The sequence below is a fragment of the Notechis scutatus genome, chromosome Z, assembly GCF_049901735.1.
Source record: "Notechis scutatus isolate UNSWTSFEM ecotype Mainland chromosome Z, rNotScu1.2, whole genome shotgun sequence".
In the NCBI taxonomy this organism is placed as follows: domain Eukaryota; kingdom Metazoa; phylum Chordata; class Lepidosauria; order Squamata; family Elapidae; genus Notechis; species Notechis scutatus.
The window spans coordinates 53,833,201-53,857,986 of record NC_142025.1 but is presented as its reverse complement, the minus strand read 5'-3'; the positions used below and the strand labels follow the sequence as shown (position 1 = coordinate 53,857,986).

The following is a 24,786-nucleotide window of genomic DNA, read 5'->3' as shown; positions in this document are numbered from 1 at the left end:
GCAGGCTGACCCAAACATTCCATATTCAGATATTAATCTGACAGTGGCATTTTATTTATTTAGAAAATTTATATTGCTGCCTAGTCACACATGGTGACTCAAGGTGGCTTACAATGCTATAAAAAACCATATAAAAGAAATAAAAATAATAAAAAGTAAAATAATAAAACAATAAACCCCCCACCCCGGTGACAACACACATTTATACTAGCCATTTAATGGGCTCCATCCCTCTCTGTGTTCCCCAACTCCAAACTAGCAGAATTACATCTTCAGGGACTTTCAAAAGAGCATTAGAGTAAGGGCCAGTCTAATCTCCAGGGGAATGATGTTCCAGAGAGAGGGAATCACCATGGAGAAGGCCCTTCTTTTGGATCCTCCAGATGTATCTCATTAAGGGACAGGACTGGCAACATTCCTTGCCTCCCCGCTCTACTGCATTGGGTAGATGAGATCAGCAACAGATGATCCCTCAGATAACCTGGTCCCAAGCTTTAAAGGTGACAACCAGCATCTTGGATTGTACCAAGAAGCAAATTGGCAACCAATGCAGTTCCTGCAGGAGAGGTGAAACCATGCAGGCTGCTGCATTTTTACCAACTGGAGCTTCTGAATGCTTTTTAGGAGCAGCCCCATGTAGAGTGTGTTGCAATAGTTAAGATGGGAGGTGAGTAGGGCATGAGTAAACATGAGTAGGAATTGTTGGCTTCAGAACTTGCTCAGTGCTCATTTGAGCAAAGTCTAAAGTGCAGCAGTTATAACATTAGTATCATGCGGGATGTGGATAGAATCACACATGCCTTCATACAGAGGTGGTATTCAGCAGGTTCTGACCAGTTCTGGAGAACTGGTAGCGGAAAATGTGAGTAGTCCGGAGAACTAGCAAATACCATCTCTAACTGGCCGTGCCTCCATCTGTTCTCTGCCTTCCGAGTCCCAGCTGGCTCTTTTTTTTTTTTAAACAAATTTTATTTTCAAGACAAACAATACATAAATACACATAAACACAAAACATAAAAGCATAAAAAATCTCTTTTCTGAAAGTTGCTTAGTCCCGGGTTATAACTCTTGGTACAGACACAAATTCAAATTCATATTCCTTTTAAATACCATTTCATATCTTATTAACATTTTCAATTTTCTATTTGACCTCCTCTCCTTTGAATTTTCTCAATTTTATTTTATTTTATTTATCTCCTCTCAATTCGTATCATAATATTTATTATTCTTTGTCTGTTCTATTCCAGCCAACCATTTATTTTTCTTCTTTAAAAAAAGAAGAAAGACTTCTCCTGTACACTATATGGAGTATGATGCCTTTATCTCTTTCCCCTATATTTATAATAGTTAATATAAAACACATGACATACATTGGGATTCTGTCTGGTACATTCTAAAATTATACTATGTTATCAAAAATAATACAAATTTATTCATTAGTATTGATATTCATTCATATCTTAAACGTTTAACTCATTGCTTTTCAATTAAATCACATACTTTTATAGGAGCCCTATTTTCCATAATTATTCCCCCCCCCCACATCACATATTATAACTCAATATTTCATTAAAATGTTCCTCCTTCTTCTACTTCAAATCCCTCATTTCACAAAAAATTTCGCTAATATACCATATTCTAATCATTAATATTAACAATCATTTATATCTTAAACATTTTATCCATTTCAATTAAATATCATGCCTTTGTGGGAACACTTATGCTTTCCAAAAATTATTACCCCCCCCCCCCACATCACAATCTTGAATCATATTTCATTACAGTACTTCCTTTTTCTTAAAAAAAAAATTCCACTAGTTTATGTTAAATATTTTATCACATTTTAAGTTACATATTATTTCTAATTTTCTATAATTACTTCTAAATACAGGTATAAAAATGCAGTCTTATGTACCTTTCTAGAATCCCTTTAACAATAAGATTTATCCATTATCTCTAAAAAACTTTTGCTTCTTAACATCTTGCTCCCCACCATTAGGGCTTCTCATCCCTTCCTTTCTCTCTTGCTTCTTCTTCTCCTTGTCCTCTTTAACCCCTTGTCTCTCCACCTCCCTTTTATTCTGCTTTCCCCCTTTCTGTTGTTTCTTAACATAATGTCCTCTTTTCACCTTATTCTTCTCTTTTTTGGGCTGTTTTTCCAGATCTTAAAGACCTCTTTTCCTTTTTCTCTTGCTTTTTCCCTTCTCCAATCAAAGTCCTTTGTTCATCAAAGATCGCTTCTTCTTCTTCTTTGTCCCCATCATCCTGTTGTTCATTCTGCTTCACATAAATATAAACCGCCATTTCTACGTATTGAAAAATAGTGCCAAGACCATCTTTCCCTCCTTGTTTTTCTCTTTCATATTTTTGATATATATGTTTCAATCCATCCACAGATGATGCCATTGTGTAGAGAAAAAGTTTTTCCAAACCACCACCCAAATGTTTTAATCAAAAGTAATTCTCAAAGGTTCCAAAATCACCAAACAATCCAAACAGACTATTTCTTTTAGATACCTTCTTCTTCTTCACTTTCTCTTTCTGGGGTTAAAGTAATCACAAATCCTTTTCAAATATATTTTTTGGAAGTTTTTTAATGTTTAACAACTCTTTGCAGTTCTAGGCAATCTTCTCCTTATTTTCAAATTTTGCTCCAATTTTTTCCCCTCTCCCTTCCCACTCACAGCCAAAAAGGTTTTTTTTTCTCCGCTGTCACTTTAGGAAGGAGAGTAGAACAAAAAAAAAAAACTTTCCCCTTTAGAGTATTCGCAGCTTGTAACTCTCACAAGGAACAATATATACTTAGCAGCCTTCAAGGTTCCAGGTCACTTTCTCCCGTCTTGTCCCAGTTAGAAGCAACTTTCACTGTTCTTCCAGCTTTCTCCCTCCTGCACCTGCTTGTCTGGCTGCAGCTTTCTTCGTGGCGGCCATTGCTGACCGCTGTTCCTCCGCCTCAGAAAAAGGGTGTTTAGCCAGCTGGGGAGGGGGTTTGCGGCACCCCCAGGCCCCTTGCTGGATCCCCCCTGTCTTCAGCTGCCTCTACGGGGCAGCTATATCCCCCAGATCCAAATGGATCGGAGGAACCTTGGCGGCGAACGCAGCAGGGATTGCGCGGTCGCGAATCCCTGCCGCCGCCGAAAGCTTGCAAACCGGAAGTCCTGATCGGCTGGCTCTTTTGTTGCCTTGCAGAGGAGAACGGAGCTGGAAATCAGGTTAGTGGGGTGGGGCAGGAATGGAGATTTTACAGTATCCTTTCCTTGCCATGCCCACCAAGCCATGCCACGCCCACCAAGCCATACCATGCCCACCAAGCCATGCCCACAGAACTGGTAGTAAAAAAAAATGAATCCCACCCTGCCTTCATATGCTGTGCTGATGATTTGCATGGCCTGAGCTGCCTGCCTCTCTATCTGTTCTCATAGTTGCGAAAGACTGCCTCCAACGTGGTGCCTTTAAAATGCATTACATTTCAGTATAGATGAGTGCTATGGTGGCTGCAGATTTAGGGGAGTGAAGTCCCAACACATCCAGAAGGCACCTTATTGGGAAAGGCTCTGTTGGAAAAAAGTAGATTAATAAGTGTTAATTTTATCAAAATAGCATCTAAGAAATATTACTACCGTAGTATTAAGGGATGGAAATGGCCAGAAGTCTTGGAAGAGTCAGGGGATAAGCATGTGATCAGAAAGAAAAAGAGAGTTCCTGTTGCTGTAGAGTCTCTCTCTCTCTCTCTCTCTCTCTCTCTCTCTCTCTCTCTCTCTCACTCTCTCCCTCACCCCCCCTGCCTTGCATTAGGACCACACAAAAACCATCGAAGTGAATATAAATATAAAAATATTGAGTTTGTATAAAGAACTCAGTGGCTACACTTTCAGGATTATAATCTGTCTTTTCTCTCTGCCCTCCTCAGTATGGAATAGTGCTTGATGCTGGTTCATCTCGGACAACAGTCTATGTATATGAATGGCCAGCAGAAAAAGAAAATAATACTGGAGTAGTAAGTCAAACCTTCAAGTGTGATGTGAAAGGTGAGGAAAAAATACTGAAATAATTGCATGGAGTAAAAAAAAAGTCACAAGGATTGAATTGTCTTGATGGAAGAGAGTGAGGACAATCAGTTTATATGTCTTCAGCTGCCATACAAAGTACATGATAAAATGATTTTGGATCCTGAGTCAAGGATGTCTTCTCTGCTTAGAATTGCTACATAAAAGGACAGATTTTCAAGTCTGGAATCTAACCAGATAAAATCATACATAAATGGTTACATTCATGATTATGGAACTATTACACTAATAGAGGAAATATATATGCTTTTATCTCACATGAATTCTATGGATCTTTATCATTCTTCTTTCTTATCTTCTCTATATCTGAAAGTAAGAGGAGTCAGTCTGATAAAGAGATTATTTGCATAATCATTGAGTTTTATAGGCAGAACATGTAGCCTGACCTGATCAGGCCTCACCAGTTTTCATCACTAACCTTTCATGTTTTGGACAAAGTCATTTCCAGATTAACCAGACTTTAAATGCTATTTGATCTGTTGCTTTTGAATTCTCCATGCAAGGGTGTTTTTTATTTGAGATGGTATGTATACTCTTATTAGATAAATTTGTATATTAAGTGAGTTCTTCACTGATGGATATAAACTCACAAACTTCTCTGATCATGCAGACAATTAGGAATTGAAATATCAATGGCACCATGTGTTCTTTCCAGACTAATTGTACTATAAAAACTATAAATATATAGGAACAGCAGCCTCCAAATAGAATCCTATCTGAAAATTATTAGTTTTTTAAGCACTGCTTTTATGACTAATGAAAGAATAGACAAGTCACAGTCTGCAGCACTCTCAAGCAGCTTCTCAGTCTGATTATTTTACATGATCAGGATTCTTTTAAAGTGCAGAACCACATATTTGAATATTCCTCATTTAGAATCTAAAAGTGCAATGTCCTTGCCAGGGCAAACATTAATAGTTATATAAGCAAATAAGCTAATATATACAGTACCTAGTAGCTTGATTTTCTGGACTTCATCAGATGAACACTAAGTTATTCATATGGTTTTCAGCTTAATTTTTGTCTCATGTCCCAGTGAGGTTTCATTATTACAGTAATTTAAAAGTAGTGATTGGCTTATAATCTATATAAACTGTAAACTCAGAGGATTGTTTAGTGAGAAATGTGAATTAACTGAATATCAGGAAAGGTGCTATCTGTTCTTTGTAATGTTCTGCTGTTTTTAAGATTTTTTCACAGCAATTATTTCACAGCACACAAGACAGGAACACATGTCAACAAAATTAAAACACAGTGCCCTCACCAAAGCCCCCACAAATCAGAATTTAATTACCCCCATAATATATTCATCTTGTGCAAACCCTCATAGTGATCCACAAGCAAGCAATAAAAAATAATTACAAGAATTCTGTGCAAATCAAAAGATTACATATCTGGCAGAGTCAGAACCAGAAGTGGTATTCAGCAGGTTCTATTTAATAGATAGATAATCAGAGTTGGAAGGGACCTTGTAGGTCATCTAGTCCAATCCCCTGACCAAACCCTACACCATTTATGACAAATGGCAGTCCAATCTCTTCTTGAAAGTCTCAAGTGATTGCGCTCCCACAACTTCCAAGGGCAAGCTATTCCATTGGTTGATTGTTCTCACTGTCAGAAAGTTTCTCCTTATTTCCGGAAGAAGGAGGAGCCTCCTTGCTGACGGACCATAGATCGCAACTCTCTGTGGCTATGGTCCGTGCTCTTTCGTTGGAGAGCCCCGATCATTACGATTAGGGGCTGAAGCTGCCTTGGAGGGGCGGTGGAGTAAGGGGAAGCCGCAAGCCAGGTTGAGGGGAGCCGCATGTCCCCCCTGGGCTTGGTCTTTTTCCCCCCAAAGACAACTGCAGCGATGGTTTAAAATGGCCACCCCGAAGAGGAGGACTCAGCTGGATTAAAATTTGTGCAGGAGGGAAGAAAGAGGTTTGATAACATCTGAACCGGGACAACTGGGCAATACAACTAAACAAAAGTACCCCGGGATTAAGGTAACATGGAATTTTTAAGAAAAGAAAAGTGAGCGGCGAAATTACAAAGAGACAGGGGGAAAAAAAGAAAATATTTTTGACAGCTAAGCAGGGCTTTGAACCGGGAAAGGAAGAAGCTGGAACTAAAGATTTAATTAAATTGGACTAAAATATTTTGGGAATAAACAGGCATAAAATAAAGCTGGACTTAAGATTGTCAAAAAATAATAATAATAAAGTTTACAAATTGGAGACTGGACTGTATTGAGGTTCGAAAAACCCTAAATAAAAAATAGGGGGAACAGGTGAAGACTTTGTATAATGGAGAGTGCCCCCTTTTGACAAAAACTTGAACTCAAACAAAAGGGAAAGCATCCTGTTTCTGAATGAACTTGTGTGGATATAACATTAAAGAAATATTGAAACAAAGTAAGAATCTTAGAAAAGGAAAGCAGAACCAGAATAAAGAAAAAAGCAAGGAAAGACTGACTGTGGGATTGATTGATGTTTTTGGTATAGACCCTGGGCTGGAATAACTGAGAACTTTAGAAAATTGAAAGAAGAAAGAAGGAAAGTAAAAGTGGTTTTTTTTGTGGACTTTAACGATCAAAAAATATAAGAGTGTGTAATGATGATATATCTTCGGGAATTAAAAATGGAACTTAAAAATATGAGAGAATTACTACAGGAAAAAGGCGAATCACTTTGCTCTGTGTTAGAAAAAAATGGAAATGGCGATTGAAGAACAAGAAGAAAGAGCTTCAGAGGAGGGGGAGTCGGTTCAAGGAGAAGACATTTTAAATAGACAATTAACACAAAGAACACTACAAAGAAGTGGGGAAAGAAAGAAGGTTAAAAAGTTGAAATTTAAGAAGGCAATCAAAAGGGGGAATACCTGTGAAGTCAGAAAAGGCAGAAAGACCCAGCAGAAAAGGGAAAGGAAGATATTAAGAAAGAGAGGGATATAAACTGGAACGAGAAAAGATATGGGGAAAAGAGGGGGGGAGAAGCAGTAAGAAACAGGTGCATGAAATAAAGAAATACGGAAATAGTAAAATATTGAAAAAATGTTTTTTCAGAGATAATGGTTGATGAATTAAAAAGGGGATTCTGCAGGGTGACAAGGGGTAATAAGAATATTTCTGCAATTAAAAATATTTAGAAAATAGGGTAATATAGATACTGATAACTCTTATTAAAAATCAAGCGGGGAAAATATGCTGCGGAATCCAAATGAAAAGATGTAATGATTATTATCGTAACTTCTTAAAAATAATGGTTTATTGGGAATCAAGATGAGGGAATAAAGGTATATTTTAATCATTGAGGTGTCACACTCAAAACAGTAAAAGGGAGAAACCTATACTTGTTTTGTTTTTTTTAGTGTTAAAATTTGTATTAATCTAGAATTTATAAAAAGAATGTGTAATGGAAAGGGAATATGACAGACTAAAGAACCAACTTAATTAATAAGTTAATATAGACTATTAAAAGCAAGGAGAGACATTGGTAACTTTTTTATTATTATCATTATTATTATTATTAGGCAAACACATATTTTTTATCTTTATTTTTAAAATAAATATTAAAGGATTATATTTGAAATAATTGAAATGAAACAAAAAGATGTTTCGATTGAGGTTAATGAAAGAGGCTAGAATTAATGTGTTTGTTTCTCTCCTTACTGAAAATTTGGAATGGAAAAGGTAATAATATAATTAAGTATGCATATATGAATGTATAATTGCTGTCATATTTGTATGTAAAGGTGATGACCCGGAAATATATTGTCCACTAAAAAGAGATTTTTGTTTTTAATGTGAAAAACTGAATAAAATTTGTTAAAAAAAGAAAAGAAAAGAAAGTTTCTCCTTATTTTCAGGTTAAATCTCTCTTTGTTCAGTTTCCATCCATTATTCCTTGTCTGGCCTACAGGTGCTTTAGAAAACAGCTTGACCCCTTTCTCCCTGTGGCAGCCCCTCAAGTTCTGACTAGTTCTGGAGAACCGGTAGTGGAAATTTTGAATAGTTCGGAGAACCGGTGGTAACCTTTCCCCAGAAGTGGGGAGGGAATGGAGATTTTGCAGTATCCTTCCCCTGCCATGCCCCCCAAACCACACCCACAGAACTGGTAGTAAAACTTTTTGAATCCCATCACTGGTCAGAACTAATATTATATATAAATTAACAGGTTTGGAACCAGGACTACATAAAAACAAAGATAATACTATTATATAAAATTAGTATATTTTAGATTTTTTAAATCTAAAGCTTTATAATGCTTGTCTGAGAAGATTCTCAATTATCCAGGGCATCCAGCAATGGGATTTTCTTGATTTCTTTTTTAAAATATTTCGCTTCTCATCCAAGAAGATTTTTCAGTTCTAACTGACGTGAGGAATTTATAATGCTTATAAATTTCTGTTTTTGTTTGTTTGCTCGCTTTTTTATTCCTTATTTCTTTTTTATTCTGTTTTTAAATATATATTAAAATAAATTTTAAAAGATTAAAAATTCTAATACATCATTATTGGCAACTAAAAATAAATGCAAGATACACAGATAGGACTACTATATATAGGCTGCAAATATCTGGATTACTACCCGTGGAAGTAGAGAAGCAGATATATTGTGCTAATCTTGACAGAACAAACTAAATATTTTCATTATTTTTTCTAGGTCCTGGAATATCCAGCTATGGCAGTAACCCTCAAGAAATTTCTATGCCCATCAACAATTGTATGAATAAAGTAAAGGAGAAAATTCCTTTTCATTTGCACAAAAGTGTACCTGTCTACTTGGGAGCCACAGCTGGTATGAGACTTCTGAGGTACAATAGGAAAACTACAGCACATTCTGTAGTCTAGGACTGCTGCATGTAATTTTTTATTCATTGTTTCAGTACAGACTTCAGCAGAGCATAGTAACAATTTACAAGAACATTTTCTCCTTATCCTTATCTCCTTATTTCTCCATTACTCTACAAAATTAATAAATATATTAGCTGATTCTATACACTGAACAGACATTGCAATCTTTCCTAGATAGATTGTTGGGAATAAAATTGCTGCAGATATTAAACAGATTTTTAATGGCTTTTAAAAAGTCAATCCTAGATCTGAATGTTCCTGGATATTTCACAATAGGATTATTTTTTCTAAATAAATTTTGGCCAATGGAAACCTTCATGTTCTCATTTGTATTGCTTTATTGTAATTTTGCATATGTCTGCTTTATTTCTTTAAAATCATGTATGTATAATTTTTTGTGGATTATGCAATGCAAATAATAATTTTTTGAGTGTCCATGATTTAAATAAAATATTTTGGTCACTTTTTTGAAAAGAAAATAATGAAGCGTTGAAATTCTGGCTTACTAAATGTTTTTTAAATAGGTGCACATAATTATGGTCAATATCTATTATGATATCTATTATGATATCCAACTATGATATAAATATGTATAATGAGGATCCACAGCATTTTCTCTTGTGGATGCATGACAACTATTCAATCTTGCTAAAGCATAAGCATTTCAATACAGTATATATTCTACCTACTATTTAGAACATGAATTAGAACAGAACAGGAATTTAGAACAGGATATGAATTTTTACAACAAATTTACAAATTGCATTCCATTTAAATAAGCAGGTATTGATAATTACATACACCTGTGGGAAAGCCTTATTGATAAACATGCAGCTTTAATGTAGCTGCATGTGTCTTGGGGCTTGTTCACGCATGTATATTTATAACTCACTCACTGTAATGATGTTTGAATAATCCAGCACAAATTAATTATTAAGATACAAGCTGGTTTTCATTTCAAACACAATATTTTCCATAGAGTTTGTGCATTTAATTGAAACAATAAAATAATCAGATGTATGCTTGTCTGAATCAGCCTTTTTTAAAAAGTTCCATTTTTTTAAAAAAAAATCATCAACTTTCTGTAGTCAGTCAATTTAGTAAATTATCATCATAAGCAGCATCTCCTTTCACACCCTCAGCATTTTGTCTTCTGTGAATTACTTAGGTTGCAAAATGAATCAGCAGCCAATGAAGTGCTTCAGAACATTCAGACTTATTTCATGTCACAGCCCTTTGAATTTAAGGGTGCTCAAATCATAACTGGTCAAGAGGAAGGAGTATATGGATGGATTACAGCCAACTATTTAAAAGGCAATTTCTTGGAGGTGTGTGGAATATTCTGCATGTTTATTACATTCTATTGTTTCTTACATATCTAAACTGATATGTCCTGTGATTAGCATAGACTTCCCACACTTTATGCAAGGCAAAAATCAGGGCAGTTTCCTAAATATAATAGTATAATAATGTATACAGATAGACCTTGACTTATTACCACATTTGAACCCAACATTTCTGTTGCTAGGTGAAATAGTTGTTAAGGAAGTTTTGCCCAAATTTGCAACCTTTCTTGCCAACAGTTGTTAAGTGAATCACTGAAGTAGTTAAGTTAGTAACACAGTTATTAAGTGAATTGGCTTCCCCAATTGACTCTTCTTGTTAGAAGTCGCAAAAGGTGATCACAGGCAATGCAACTGTCATATGAATCAGTTGCCAAGCACCTGAATTTTGATCACATGACCATGGTGATGCTGCAACAGTTGTATTTGTGAAAAACTGTCATAAGTTACTTTTTGAAGTGCCATTGTAACTTCCAACAGCCACCAAACAAACTGTTGTAAATTTAAATATGGCAGTAATATTAGGAAAATCTTGCCAGCCAGTTCCCATTTTTAATCTTGTTTTGTTTAGAATTGATTTTTGGTATGTCAAATATAAAAACACCTTGTGCATTTAAAGTATTTGTTATTGTTTAAAAATACACGTTCATAAAAATTCTGGCCAAATAATAAGAAAGGAAGCCCCTTTTGAAAATTTCATGGATCATTTGATCTATAAAGTAATTCAAAGAGAAATCAGTACAATTTTTTTGCACACTCTGGTCACATTTGCAGAACCTGTTCCTCAGTCTGTGGTCTCACTATTATTCTATGTTTATCTTCTCTAAAGGCAAGGGGAGATCATAAGTATACTGTGCAGAGTTGATCGATATAGTATGCAATCACTATTCATAGTCACTGTTTAATGCTAAAAGATCAAATTGAGAAGAAAGGATAAGGTGAAATAGTAAGGCAGACATTATTTTTTGTGGCTAGCCATTTTTTTTATTATCTGCTTAACTGATAAATTTTTATAGTGGAATTTTTCTTTATACTGAGAATAATATTTATAAATTTCACAGTAAATTGTATACTTTGTTTAGTTGTATAAGTTGTGCGCAGCTATTACCAGGGGTGGGATTCAACCAGTTCGGGCTGGTTCGGGCGAACCAGATGTTAACTTTACATCCAGTTCGGCAAACCGGTAGTTCCGATGACCGCCCTGCCCTGTCCCTCCCAGGAATTCCCACAAGGCCCATCTGGCTCCCAGGTAAGTGTAGGGAGGCCTCCTGGGAGCAAAAATGGGGCACGGGGGTGGGGTGCAGTGTTAAGAGCAAAATGCGAGATAATAAAAAAGCAAAAAAATAAAAAAACTGAGCAAATGTCAGCAGTGTAATATAACTATATCATGACAAAATCATCAAAAACTCCGATGAAGCTCAGTTGGAAAGGTACCAACCATTTAATCTTTCAAATAAGGTTAATGTGAGTCCTCTATAATTTTGCCACCAGATTCTATACCACAGCTTATTAAAGGAAATGTACCAGTAATCTAGTTTTGATAGACTATAACTGCAAAATAAAGTTGTGAAAAGAATTTATATTACTATAATATCAACAAAACTTTTAGAGTAAATATTTTTATCTTATTTCAGCTTATCCAGTATGGACTTCATCCAATATAACTTCTAGGAATCTCAGCAATGAGAAATCGGAAGGGAATCTAGTTGAGAAAAATCACTCATTGAAGCTAGTTATACAAACCCTGGCTAACAAAAGAGTTATATCTCTGTGTAGATGTTTTGGCAGCCTTTTGGCCTTTCCACTCAGTCTACTCATATCTTTCTTGATGGCATCTCTCAGTAGGCTAGAACTTTTTTCTCCAATTAGTTTCTTTGTTTCTTTGCAACTAGGAAAAGTGGGTTCCTCAATTATAGTTTTTAAAGTAAGTTCTATCTAAAAGTATCCTACAGACAATTAGAGATGTTTCCATTTTGATTTGAGTATTATTTTCTAATATCTTCTATGTTAAGAAAGAGAAGAGCAGAATCTCACATTAGATGATATTTCAACTTGGTCCTTTTTATATCTAGAAAAACCTTTGGAGTCCCTGGGTCCATCCCCATGGAGTTGAGACTATAGGTGCACTGGATCTAGGAGGGGCTTCCACTCAGATATCATTTATCCCTGAGGAAACCATACATACCCTCAACAGTACACTACAGGTGCAGCTGTTTGGTTATCAATACAGTGTGTACACCTACAGCTTCCAATGTTATGGGAGAGATGAAGCGGAGAAAAAACTGCTAGCTTCAATTCTGCAGGTATGACAGGGATTATGTTCATTACATGTAATGCAATGTGTACCTGGCAAAGCAGTGAGAGACAGTTTTGGCAACACAGCTTTCCTGTGGACTGAATTAGGAGACTGCACAGTCCTGAGCTGGATAGTGTAGTAATGTAGTAATTTAGAAGGTTAGAGTTTTAGTTTGATTTTGTTCACTAGGTGTAAAAATTGGATTCTATTAGGTTTTGCTGTGTTGTCTCTGGGCTTGAACGTGATATTTTGAATTCCCAAAATGCTATCCAATGTTATAGCAAGTATAACTTCTGATATCACTAAGCTTCCTTATTCCCAGGAATACTCTGGCCATAGGAAAAAAAATGAAGAGAGAGAGGGAGAGGGAGAGAGAGATTTCTTGAAAAAATTAAAATGGGCGTGCTTTGTTTATAAGTGCCTTGTAATGAATCTTCTTGGCTTTGTCTTTTTATTTCATATGTGTTTTGATAAACTTTTAGGATTCAAATAATAAATCCTGGATAAAAAATCCATGCTATCCTCAGAGTTATAGAACTGTTCTGACAATGAAACATTTATATGGAAGCCTTTGCACAGCATTTCTAAAACCAGTGAACTACAGTCCAAGCCAGTATGTAGACATCATAGGAACAGGGGATCCAGTCTTTTGCAGGGAGGCAGTGTCAACGTTATTTGATTTCAAATCTTGTAGAGATAGAGAAGACTGTTCATTCAATGGAATCTACCGGCCAAAAGTTAAAGGGAATTTCGTGGTAAGTCCTGATTATTGGCTGCTTACAGCATTGTTTACTTGGTGGGACATGAATAGTATAGATACTGTTTCTAATTTTATTGTACTGTAGTTTTTATATTTAATATTTGCTAGCGGATGAGAAAGACAAATATACCTTTTTGCTGTAATAAAATAAACCTTCAAGCAAAATGTTTTTGCAGTCACTAACATGACTTTATTTATAGGCCTTTTCTGGATTTTACTACACAGTCAATGCTCTGAATTTAACTGGACAATTTTCACTGGCTGAGTTCAATTCTAGTATGTGGACTTTCTGTTCACAGGATTGGAATCAGGTCTGTAACAATCTCTAGCTTTAAAAAAAATACTAGCAAAAGGTCCTCCTCGATGCATGGAGGTAGGAGGCAGGAGGTAACACCAGTTCAAAGGTTCCTTTCCTCCCACCCCCACCCCTCGCAGGCCAGGAACACCTGGGAAGGGCTCTGATGCTGCGATCTCCCATGTGTATCAGTCCATCTGCCACCTGTATCACTCCTGTTGCCCCACCTCCCTGCCTGATCTTCAGCACATGGCTTGTCGGCCTCTGGACATCAGATTCTCACCACCCAGCACCAGTTCAGAGGTTTCTTTACTCCCACCTCCACTCCCGGGGACAGAGAGAGAGCGGAAGAGAGAGGGAGAAAGAGAGAAAGAGAATGGGGAGGAAAAGAGAGAGAGAAAGAGGGAGAAAGGGAGAAAGAGAGAGGGAGGTAGGGAAAGAGAAAGAAAGAAAGAGGGAGAAAGGGAGTAGAGAGAGAGGGCGAGAGGGAGGGCAAGAGAGAAAGTGAGAGAGGAGAGGAGAGATCCCGGTGTTTTGTTTTCTGTGGGAAATGGGTTCAAATGACTCTTTGAGTATTTAAGGTTGCAGAAACAGGCAGCCAAGTTAAGTGCTTGAAGGACCCCATCCTGTCAGTGGGAGTCCAGACACTTTAGCAAGCGGCATGATGGATTGATATTAGTGGTCTGTGGGATTTAAAATTATGAATTTGGTGGTCCCTGAGGTACAAAAAGTTGGCGACCCCTGCAATAAACGAATGGTTGCAAATCAAGAACTCTCTTTACATCAAACTTTCTTTTCTCTGGAATATATATTGAAAATTAAACTGAAAGTTACTTCCTGACATGATATTATTTGCCTATTGTATTAATATTTCTTGAGATACTTGAATTTGCAATTAATTACACCAAAGATCTCTCCATGAGATTTCAGGAAATCACTTTCTTAAGTATTTTAACCATTGCAATCACAACAGAAAAGTAGGAAATATATATTTTTAAAAAATAAATCTTAGTTATCAATAGTCAGTTTTGTTTTTCAGTTGCCATTTATGCTCTCTAAATTTGAGGAAACATATGCAAGATCTTACTGCTTTTCAGCAAACTATATCTACCATTTACTTGTACATGGCTATAAGTTCAATGCTGACAACTGGCCTCAGATTCATTTTCAAAAAGAAGTAAGTTAACTATGTTTTAAGATTATTTGAGAAAAACACATGTCTTGAAGAATTAAAAGATCTGGAAGGAGTTAGAGCCATTTTATAGCCATTCTCCATACATATTCTTAAAGCTGCCTCAGTAAAGAAATTAGCTTATTATGGTCCAATGATAAAATATGTCTGGGTGGTAGATTTGGGGACTTTTAATTCATACTATTGGACAGAACTTAAATCTGTCCAATAAGTCTGGATTTATCATTTAGATTTAATGTATTAAATATCTTCAGATGCTCCTGACTATAGAAAGAAGCATTCATTTTAAGTCCTTTATGTTTTTATCTTGCCTTATGCATGTCTATGGAGATTCTCAGTCATCCAGGTCATGGTTGTCCCAAAGATGATTTTTCAAGAGGCAACTGGACTTTATTTTTCTTTGAAGACATTTCTCTTCTTGTCCAAGTAGCTTCTTCAGCTCCGAAGAAGGAAAATGCAATACATTAAGGGAAAGATAATACATTGAAATGCCACACTAATTTTTCTTTGCAGCAGTTCTAAGATCATTTTGATTTTACTTTTACTTTTTTGCAATATGACAACCATTACACAGCATTTAATCACACATTGGGCTAAGCTATATTGTGATTTGCTTGGTTTTGATTTAGTATGTTGAGTAAACCCAACAAACCAGAGGTGGTATTCAGCAGGTTCTCACCAGTTCTGGAGAACCGGTAGCGGAAATTTTGAATAATTCGGAGAATCAGCAAATACCACCTCTGACTGGAGATTTTATAGTATCCTTCCCTTGTCACGCCTACCAAGCCACACCCACAGAACTGGTAGTAAAAAAATTTGAATCTCACCACTGCAACAAATGCGGTAATTCAATAAACTCTGGTTAAATAAGCAATAGTTTTAACACAATGGATGAAGCAAACTAATAAGATTTGCAACATGAGCCTTTCTTATCATAGATTTAGCTTTGGGAAAAGTTAAATATTTACCATGTAACTGTCTGCATAAATGTTCCTGTTCAGTATTGTAGAAATTATTTGTTTTTAAAATGCATGTGTTGTCCTTTAAACTGGACCAAAGGTTTCAATTAATCTTTGGAAGAATAAAATGAAATCCCACAAAATAAGATTGTAAACGAAAAGATCCTCTCAAATAATTAGACATTAACATTAAAATGTGCAATTTTTGCCCCTCTTATTGCTATTTCTCATAGATGATAAAACCATCATAGTATCCAAAATTAGAATAGTAGTTTTGATTATAGTTTCCCTAATATGTTTAATATGCATGTTTGGAGGCCACTACAATTCTGACTCTGATACAATTCCTTACTCTACAGAAAGATAAAAGAATACATGAACTGAAGGCTTATACAATTTTTGTATTCAAATATATGTACTATTACTTTTTTAAAAAGCAGCAGAGAAATACTGATCTGCTGTCAGAAATATTTCCCTCATCTGTGCATCCAGTTGGCAAAGATAGGTCATAGCATCAATTGTACAAGATGGGTGAAGGGTGGGGCCTGATTAATACTTCAATGAGAAATTATAAAGAAATTATATTTTTAGCAACAAAAAAATCCAAAAGAAGATAAGTAAATCATTTCAGTGTTGTTTTAAAATTAAAAAGTACAAGGACATATTCATTTCGTCACAAGGAATTGAATTCATTAAGAAGTGTCTTTATGTTGATTAGAGCATACTTTTGGCTTGCCTGATTTATATTGAATGAAGAGGAATTGTATTGGGCTGTATATATTTTATATATATAGTTAATGCATGTAAATTACATAATGTTAAAAGTTTTTGTGGGGCTGCATTACTAGCTATAGATTGGACATGCCTGATATAGAGCATTTGCTTTTTGTAATAACACATTTTAATGGCAGTAATGTTTCTTTTTTGTGTTTTAGGTTGATAACAGCAGCATTGCCTGGTCACTGGGCTATATGCTTAGCCTCACCAATATGATCCCAGCAGAAAGCAATAGGATTTGGTTACCTATGAATCCTTCTCTGTTTGCTGGATTGCTACTCTTCTTCACAGCAGTGGCATTACTGTGTCTGATTTTCCTGGTGTATTCATATGTTCGGTCTCACATGCAAAAGAACACTTGTCAAGTTGAACATGTGTTTGCCATAGAATAAAATAAGTTCAAAAAAGAGACCAGAACTTTCACTAATTATGTAAAAAGCACGGGGGGAGACCCACAGTACCTATAAGAAAGAATCACATTATGAGGACCTCAATCTATTTTAGTCTCATCTAGAACATTGATGGAGTTCAGGATTTAATTGTATATATGCAGATATAAAAATAATAAATCAAGCAGTCCTAATATGCAAGGGACAAAGGACTATCAGAAGGAGATAGTTTTAATTTACCCAATAACTAAATAGCCTTTACCCCTTTTGATGGGAGGGGGAAAATCACCTAAAGTAAATTAGTCAGGCTTGTTTGTATTTCTGATCAGGATGATTAAAGAATAATTTGAGAAATGACCTTTTACAAAATTCATGAAGTGGGAATTGGTAATTCACTATAGTAATTAATGATAAGATTATAATATGAAATGCAAAAAACTAATTTCATATATGCAAAAGGAATGTGACAAGAATCAAAGTACATAGTTATTAGAAAAATATGTTCCAACTTTACTGGAAAAATAATTCCTACATATTTAGATTCATTGGGAAGGAAAGATTCACAATCGGGAAACAGCTTAAAAAATGATAGAGTTCTAGTATCTCTAAAATATTGTTGCCAACTGATTGATGTGCCAGTGATAGAATTCATGCATTATGTTTGCATGAAGTCAATAAACTCAGTACAAAATCTCCTCTCTAATGCAAGGCATACAATGTTCAATGTTCCCAACCCATCAGTTTGATTGCAAGTCTGAAACACTCAGGTAGTCTCCCAAATCTTTCCATGTTGCTCATTAAAAGTGCTTTGAATTTCAATATACCCCAGTTTTTCAAAGTTATTGTCATCGTCCTGTCCCTCCATCCAATTTGTTGGGGCTACAATTCTCAAGACAGCAAGGTCAATGTTTCTAGAAGATGCAAAGCTATAAAAGAAAAGGATGAAGGAGAGATTTTTGATAAATAGCCAAAATGAAAGGGTGGGGGGAGAAAACTAATTTTTTAAATAGAGGCACTCTTTTGGCAGTGGTTTGATCTCCAAGCTAGTTTCAACATAATCAACAGGATTTTCTTGTGCTATTCTCCTTAGCTTATAAATATCTAGTGTGCCAGTGGTCAGTTGTTCATATTGTTGGTTGTTCATTTGGAGCTATATTTAAATTGTAAGCAGCTGATTGGTTCTCTTGTAGATTGGTCATTCAAATGGTCTGGTCTCTTATGTATTCATATGCTGGATCTAGATCAATATGCTTGTTAATTGCTCCTTTGATTGAATACCAAGCTTCAATAAAATCATCTCTGTGGCAGGTGCTGACATGGCCAATAATTTTTGTTCCTTCCCAGTCAAGCTGGTGTTGCTTATTATCAATGTGGTTTGAGATCTGGGATTTTTGGTCATAACATTTAACTGCTAGTTGATGTTCATGAAACCTTGTTTTCAATTGCCTTCCTGTCTGTCCCACATAGAATTGGTTACAGTTGTTGCTACAGATTTTGTATACTATGTTGCTGTTATCTTCCTTCTGTATTTTGTCTTTGACAAAATAGCTCTTTTCTGTGTGTAAAAGTGGGTTTGTGAGCTATCGTTATTCCTAGGGATTGCCCTAAGAATAAAATTCTGGCAGCCATTTTGGATGTTCTTTTGATGTATGGCAGGACTTGTTTTTGTGTTGTGTTTGGCCTTGTATTTTCAATGACAAAGATATTATGAATTTTTTTGGAATAGCCATTGTACAGGAAAACATCAAAAAGTTGTTTCTCTTCTGCTTTTCTTAATGCCTGGGTGTTGCAGTGTGTTTTGGCTCTTTTGAGAAGGGTCTGGAAGCAGCTCCACTTGTGTGCAGTGGGGTAGTTGCTTGTGAAATTTAGAATTTAGTCTGTGTGCATGGATTTTCAGTATATGCAGGTTGTTAATTCGCCATTATCTTGTCTCTTTATGCCAGTATCTAGAAAAGGGAATCATTCTTTTTCTTCCTCATGTGTAAAACTGATGCCAGTGAAAATCTGGGTATAGTGGAGCCTTACGGTAGGAAAAAAAATATTTCTGTTGAAGTTAGTTGTTTTTGTTTTTCCATTTTTACCATTCTCTAATTATTTTGTTGGATCTTTGTTGATTACCTCGTAGGTATTAGTATCATTAAGTAAATTCTTGGCTTTCTTAATGTAATCAGTTTTTTCCATTTACCACAGTTAGTCTGCCTTTGTCTGCCAGTAGGCGGACAATGTCTATCTTTTCTAAGTTTCTTAAATGCCTTTTTCTCCTCTTGGTTAAGTGTCTCGTCTGTTTCATTGGATGTTAGGAATAATTCTCTGATGTCCTCTTGTGTTCCCTGGTCAAGTTTGTTAGTTTTCATTATGCATTCTAAGTTGGCAAGGAAATTAACTAGGTTCACATTTTTTGTAGTTAAAATTAAGGCCTTTTATGAGGATGGCTTTTTTGTTTTCAGATAATGGACTATTGCACAAGTTTTTATCCATGAATTTGAATTGTCATCTTGCTGTTTAGAAGTGATCTTGGCTAGTTTCTTTGGTAAGGCATTTTTTTTCTGGTTTGGAGTTTGTCAGTTATCATCCTGATTGTGTTTTTCAGTTTGCCCGTAAGATCTTGTCTAATTGTAGTTTTTTGTTCATTGATGATGCTTTGGTATTTCTTCAGATGATGAGTGCATCAGTAAATGATGAACTGAAGCATTTTACACCCATTTTTGTAGGCTAGTTTCCATTCTTGTGGGTGGTTAATTGGAGGTCTTTGCAAAATCTTTTTTGTAATTTTTTTTTTTTTAGAAATTTTAAAAAAAATTTGGAAAAAAAAAAAAAAAAAATTTTTTTTTTTTCCCATCAAAAAAAAAAATCCAAAAAAACACACCCCCCAACAACAAGAAAAAAAAAAAAAAAAAAAAATAATTATTTCCCCAAAAAAAAAAAAAAAAAAAAACAAAAATAAAAAAAAAACCTTATATTAAAAATTAATTTTAATATTTTAAATTTACCAACCCAAAAAAAAAAAAAAAAAAACACCAACCAAACTAAAAAACCAAGATTGTAAATAAAATTTATAACTAAAAACCACCAACCAAAAACCTTTAAAAATAAGACTCAACAAAATAAAAACTCCCACCCCCCCCTCGTGCTGTCCAGCCAGTGTATGGGAATTGGATAGTTAGTTAGCAATTGTGAGCTGTCCCCTTAAGGGAATGCATCATGGTAAATGTAGTCAAGGTATCCTGGGAAATGTAGTCCATGTCACATGACCACATTTGTAATCCTGATTGGTCACTAAATTGACCCTTGATGGGTTGGGGGAGGTTTCCTCACTCTTCGCTGAACTCACGGACTTGTGGTAACTGTTCTACTTCTACCGCTACAAGATGGGAGAAAAGGGATAGGAGATAACCATCTTTTTACCTACAAGACAGATATGCAAAGGATTGGTCATTAAAGAAGAACTTCATCACAAATGTGAGTTATGAGGATACCTGATGAACTAATAATAAAGACTTTGTATGAATGTTTTGTTGTGTTTATCTATCTGCATCTGTACAGAAGACAAAATCTACCACTGTACCAAATACAGAACAGTAAAAAGATGGTTAATTTGAAGTCCTGAAGCCCATCAGTATAAAGACAGTTAATTTGGATTTTGTGATAAAGCAAAGTAGTATTGAAGTCAGGAGTGAATATGCAATGCTAATCTAAGCCTGAATTCCCATCGTCTTTCTCTCTCTGTGCAACAGAACCTTTTACATGCTGTTTGGATGGTGGGAGGGGCTGGAATTCCCCCACATGCTAGAAACAAAAGATGAACTCCTGAAGCCCCAAAAGAAGTAGATGCATCTGGAGTCTCTGTCTGCAGTAAACAGATGATTAATTCGACCTCATTCTCCTTTGAAGTAATCAAATGTTGTCTTCATCCCTTAAACAAGGAAAGACACTGCGTTCCTTTTTTTCTTCCTTTCCTAATGCTGGATTTCTTTGTCTTCGTATCAAGGCAGGAAGGAGTAAATTCCCCCCCTTCTCTCTTCAGCGAAAGATGTGCTCTGTCTCATGTTACATCACTGTTATCTAAAAAGGAGCTCATCTGCAAGCAGGGAGAAGAGCCAAACATTCAATTTGTCTGTGAATTCCTCCAGTTACCAACTACCTTTCTAATGCAAATATACGAAGGCAATCTCCTTTGTGAGCTAAAAACTAGAAACTGAATATATTTACTGCAGCTAAAAAAGGTTTGGCTTCCCTTTTTTCTCTCTTCTTCCTTCTGAGAGAAAATCTACATTTTCACTGGCCATTCCAACCAACAGTTGCTACAACCAGATGCCAACCATAAAAATACCTCGCCACCACAGAGAAATGGCCTGCCACGAGGGTCTTTGTCTCAAAGACTCCATTTGCATAACAAGGAGAGTCAGAAACATCCCAGCTCTCAAAGGAAAATCAAACCTCTGTCTTAAAACCTTCTACAAATGCAGTGAGAGAGTCTGATGCCTGTGTCCTTATAAGTAAAATGAAAGCTGATCTTCCTCTGGTCATCTGGAAGGGAGGCAAAGCCATAAAAGAGGCCCTCTCCAGCCTGTTTACAATCTGGTATCCAAGTAACAGGGTCATAAAAATTCCTCCTGCCAGAGCCGTCTCTAGAGCAATGGGCACATTCCTCCTCCCTGAAGAGAGAGACACTTAATCTAGCAATGATTTAAACAAAGTCAGCATCTTGCTTTTTGCTATCCTGCTGAAGTCAATAAGGATTTTTCCTTTAACAATATTAGTAGCAATCTAAAAGAACCACGGTGGCCATGCAACATACTAAAGCATTGTGTCTATGTAATAACCCTTCCTTCCAGCCTCCTCAATTGCCATTCAACTACTAGCCTCTAGCACCATCTGGTAGTCAAGTAGAAAATTCCCCCCCCCAAAAAAAAACTTCTGCCTGCTTTAACCCAAGGGTCAAGCATCACTAAGAGACCTAATCTGTGCTTAGCAACAGTGTCTTCCAGACCTAGCAAGTACCACAAACAGGCAAATTTGTGCTCTGTGCCAAAAGTCTCCCAGACTTTGCACCACACCCTATGTGGCCGAATTGTGTACTTTGTCCGCATCTCCCACTCTCGCAACGCACATCTCTAGTGGTCAACCATCGAATTTTGCAGAACCTGCTCAATTCAGCCACACGCCTGCAGCGCCATCTACATGGTCAAGTACTGAATTTTGCAGAAGTTGTTACGTTCAGTTACCCGCTTGCAGCGCACCCTAGTACAAGAAAAAGGGAATTGCACAAAACACCACTAAATTTTCCAAATTCACCTTTTACCATGGTGACTTCTTCAGCCATGACAGATGTCCCTGAAGTACCAGAGGACTCGAACCTTCCACCCACCCTAGCTGTAAACATGGAGCCTGGTTCCCAAATCACTCATCCGGACATCCAAACTTTTGAAGACATGGCAATACCTCAGAAAACCTACGACCTCAGAAAGAGTAAGAAACCCATGGAAGAACACTTGAGGAACAATTGGGAGAAGCAATATCACTGCTACGCAGACTCATGGTTGGAGCTAGAGGACATCTGTGATGCTCCAAAACACAAGCTGCTCCTCGAGAAACTCTGCACATTGCTAGTTGATCTAGATGCCCTTCTTGCACGGTGGAGATGCAGCGAAGACAACCTCAAATCCATCCAGTCAAGCCTGGGTGACCCCAAACTCCTAAAACATGTCCAATGCTTCGAGGAGATTTACAAGGAACACGAAGACTGTGTCAAGGAAAGCAAAACAGCCCTCCAGGCAACGCTCCACAATGCACTTTGGCAGGAAGTAGCGTCAAGGGAGCAGGCCACATCCAACATAGCTCCTTGATCACGTGTCTTCTTCCCACCACTCAAAGAAAGCCTCCTCCCTCCACCCTAAAACGGCTAGCTCGCAAGCAGGTTCCAGTGTCTCACGCCAATTCTCTGCTGCCAGCTCTCACCATCCTTGCACAGCATCCTCCCATCGTAGAGGTGCATCTCGGGCCTCCAAAGCAGCCAGCTATGCCGAATGAGCTGTAGAAGCCCAAGTTGAAGCTGCAGCAGCAGAGGCAGATTTACATATTACAACAGAGGTGATACAGCAGAAAGCTGAAATGGCCAGTCAACAAGCAGAAATGGCCAAACAACAGGCAGAAATAGCCAAAACTCAGGTCCAAGTGGAGCTACTCGAACGACAAAGAGAGATGGCAGCGAAAACAGCATGGGCCACAGCATGGCAGAAGGTGGCCAATGCTGCCTCCCTTAACTTCGACCTCAAAGAGTTGGGAGAAGAGAGCCCAGATACACGGGTCAAGGCCTATGTGGATGAGCAGCACTCGCTACAAATGATTCCTTTATCTCATGGATAAGGACACAACAAGACACAAAGGGTAGTTGAGTTGTGCCACTACCCTTTCGCACTCCCAGAGCACGCTTGCCCAACAACAAACAATATGCACTCTCCCGCCTCTTCAGTCTGAGACAAATCATGACCCGGAAGCCAGAGATGAAAACTCATCTGGTGGAGTTCTTGGACAAAATGATACAAAACGGACACGCTGAGCCAGCCCCACCCCTGGAAACTGATGAATGTTGGTACCTGCCTTTCTTTGGAGTGTATCATCCACAGAAACCGGGCCAAATACATGTAGTCTTCAACACCAGTGCACAATTTCAAGGCCACTCTCTGAATAAGGCCCTTCTGACAGGACCTGACCTCACGAACAGTCTCCTTGGGATGCTCATCCATTTTAGAAAAGAAGCTATAGCAGTTATGGTCGAAGACAAAATCTATCACTGTACAGAATACAGAACACTGGCACACTTCCTTTTTGATGATCATATTTGTGTTTCAACCAGTTTTAGAAGCAATGTTTCCCCATTTTTAACTGTTTACATGTCATACTTGTCTCTGGCCGTTCTAATTATTAGAATAAGGATTCTTTTACTTTTATAAGACATTCATATCTAATCAGGATAGGTTACAAACATAATCTGTCACAAAGAAAGATGTTGAAATACAAAAACGTCTGTTTAAAAGGCAGACTGAAAAATTTAAAAGCCTGTATGTTGTTGGAAGAAATGTCCATCTGGGTTCCAAGTGAGGAGAAAGATACTGGAAACATGGAAACTGCTTGAAAAGATGGTTTAATGGTGGACAGGGCCACATGGGGTTTGAAGTCCTAGGCAAAATGGAGCACATGGGTGAGAGAGGGAGAGATTTATACCATTAGGCTTTGAACTTGCTTCCTGTTCTTGTGGCAAGAAATGTATCCTGATTGGTTGTCAGACTCCCATGGGGCCATGCAGGGATAACTTTGTAGGTTGTCTTGAATCCCAGGCTTGGTTGAATCTTGCTGGGTGATGTAATGAAGAGGGTTTGGTCAATTCCTATTATGGCTTACTAGCTTGGATCTGAGTGATCCCATCACCCTGGAGCTTATCGTCTTTGGTCTTGTAGATAGGATGGCTGTCTTTCTGGGGCTATTAACAAAGGTGGAGGCTGCTTTCCAACAGCATGTTTCTCCTTTTTGCCTTTTTAATATTTCCTAGAATATTTCATTCTTCTAGGAGAGGGGTGGGTGCTAACTTTCTGTTAAAAGCCAACACAACTTGAGTGCTTTTTTTCCTTCGTATACCTTCAGGAACTCCCAAACAAGCCAGTAATAAACTCCATTTTTTGGCAAACCCAGTGGCTCTGTCCACACAACATGATGCATACAGTTCAAATTCGGGCCGTGAAGTCAGTCGAGAAAGCTTAAAGTTGCCACGGTTTGCTCATGAATTTATTACAGGCTACAATCAACATACCTACATCCATATGAACATAGTTTAAAAGATGGGAGGAGAACAAGGAGACAGTCTCTCAGAGTTCT

At 37.0% G+C, this 24,786-nt stretch overlaps 1 protein-coding gene across 3 annotated transcripts; it reads left to right on the top strand.

Moving 5' to 3' along the window:
• The first annotated feature begins 771 nt into the window (after nucleotides 1–771).
• Nucleotides 772–17,379, top strand: ENTPD3 (ectonucleoside triphosphate diphosphohydrolase 3). 3 transcript variants are annotated; one of them, XM_087946138.1, is made up of 9 exons: nucleotides 772–862; nucleotides 3,911–4,028; nucleotides 8,713–8,863; nucleotides 10,072–10,231; nucleotides 12,319–12,549; nucleotides 13,025–13,297; nucleotides 13,503–13,613; nucleotides 14,637–14,774; nucleotides 16,684–17,379. In XM_087946138.1, the coding sequence occupies exons 1-9, from the start codon at nucleotides 779–781 to the stop codon at nucleotides 16,915–16,917; spliced, it is 1,500 nt and encodes a 499-aa protein (XP_087802264.1). In that variant the 5' UTR covers nucleotides 772–778; the 3' UTR covers nucleotides 16,918–17,379. The 3 variants fall into 3 exon arrangements, with proteins under 3 accessions (XP_087802264.1, XP_087802261.1, XP_087802263.1); XM_087946135.1 differs by lacking the exon at nucleotides 13,025–13,297; XM_087946137.1 differs by lacking the exons at nucleotides 13,025–13,297; nucleotides 14,637–14,774.
• The last annotated feature ends 7,407 nt before the right edge of the window (nucleotides 17,380–24,786 follow it).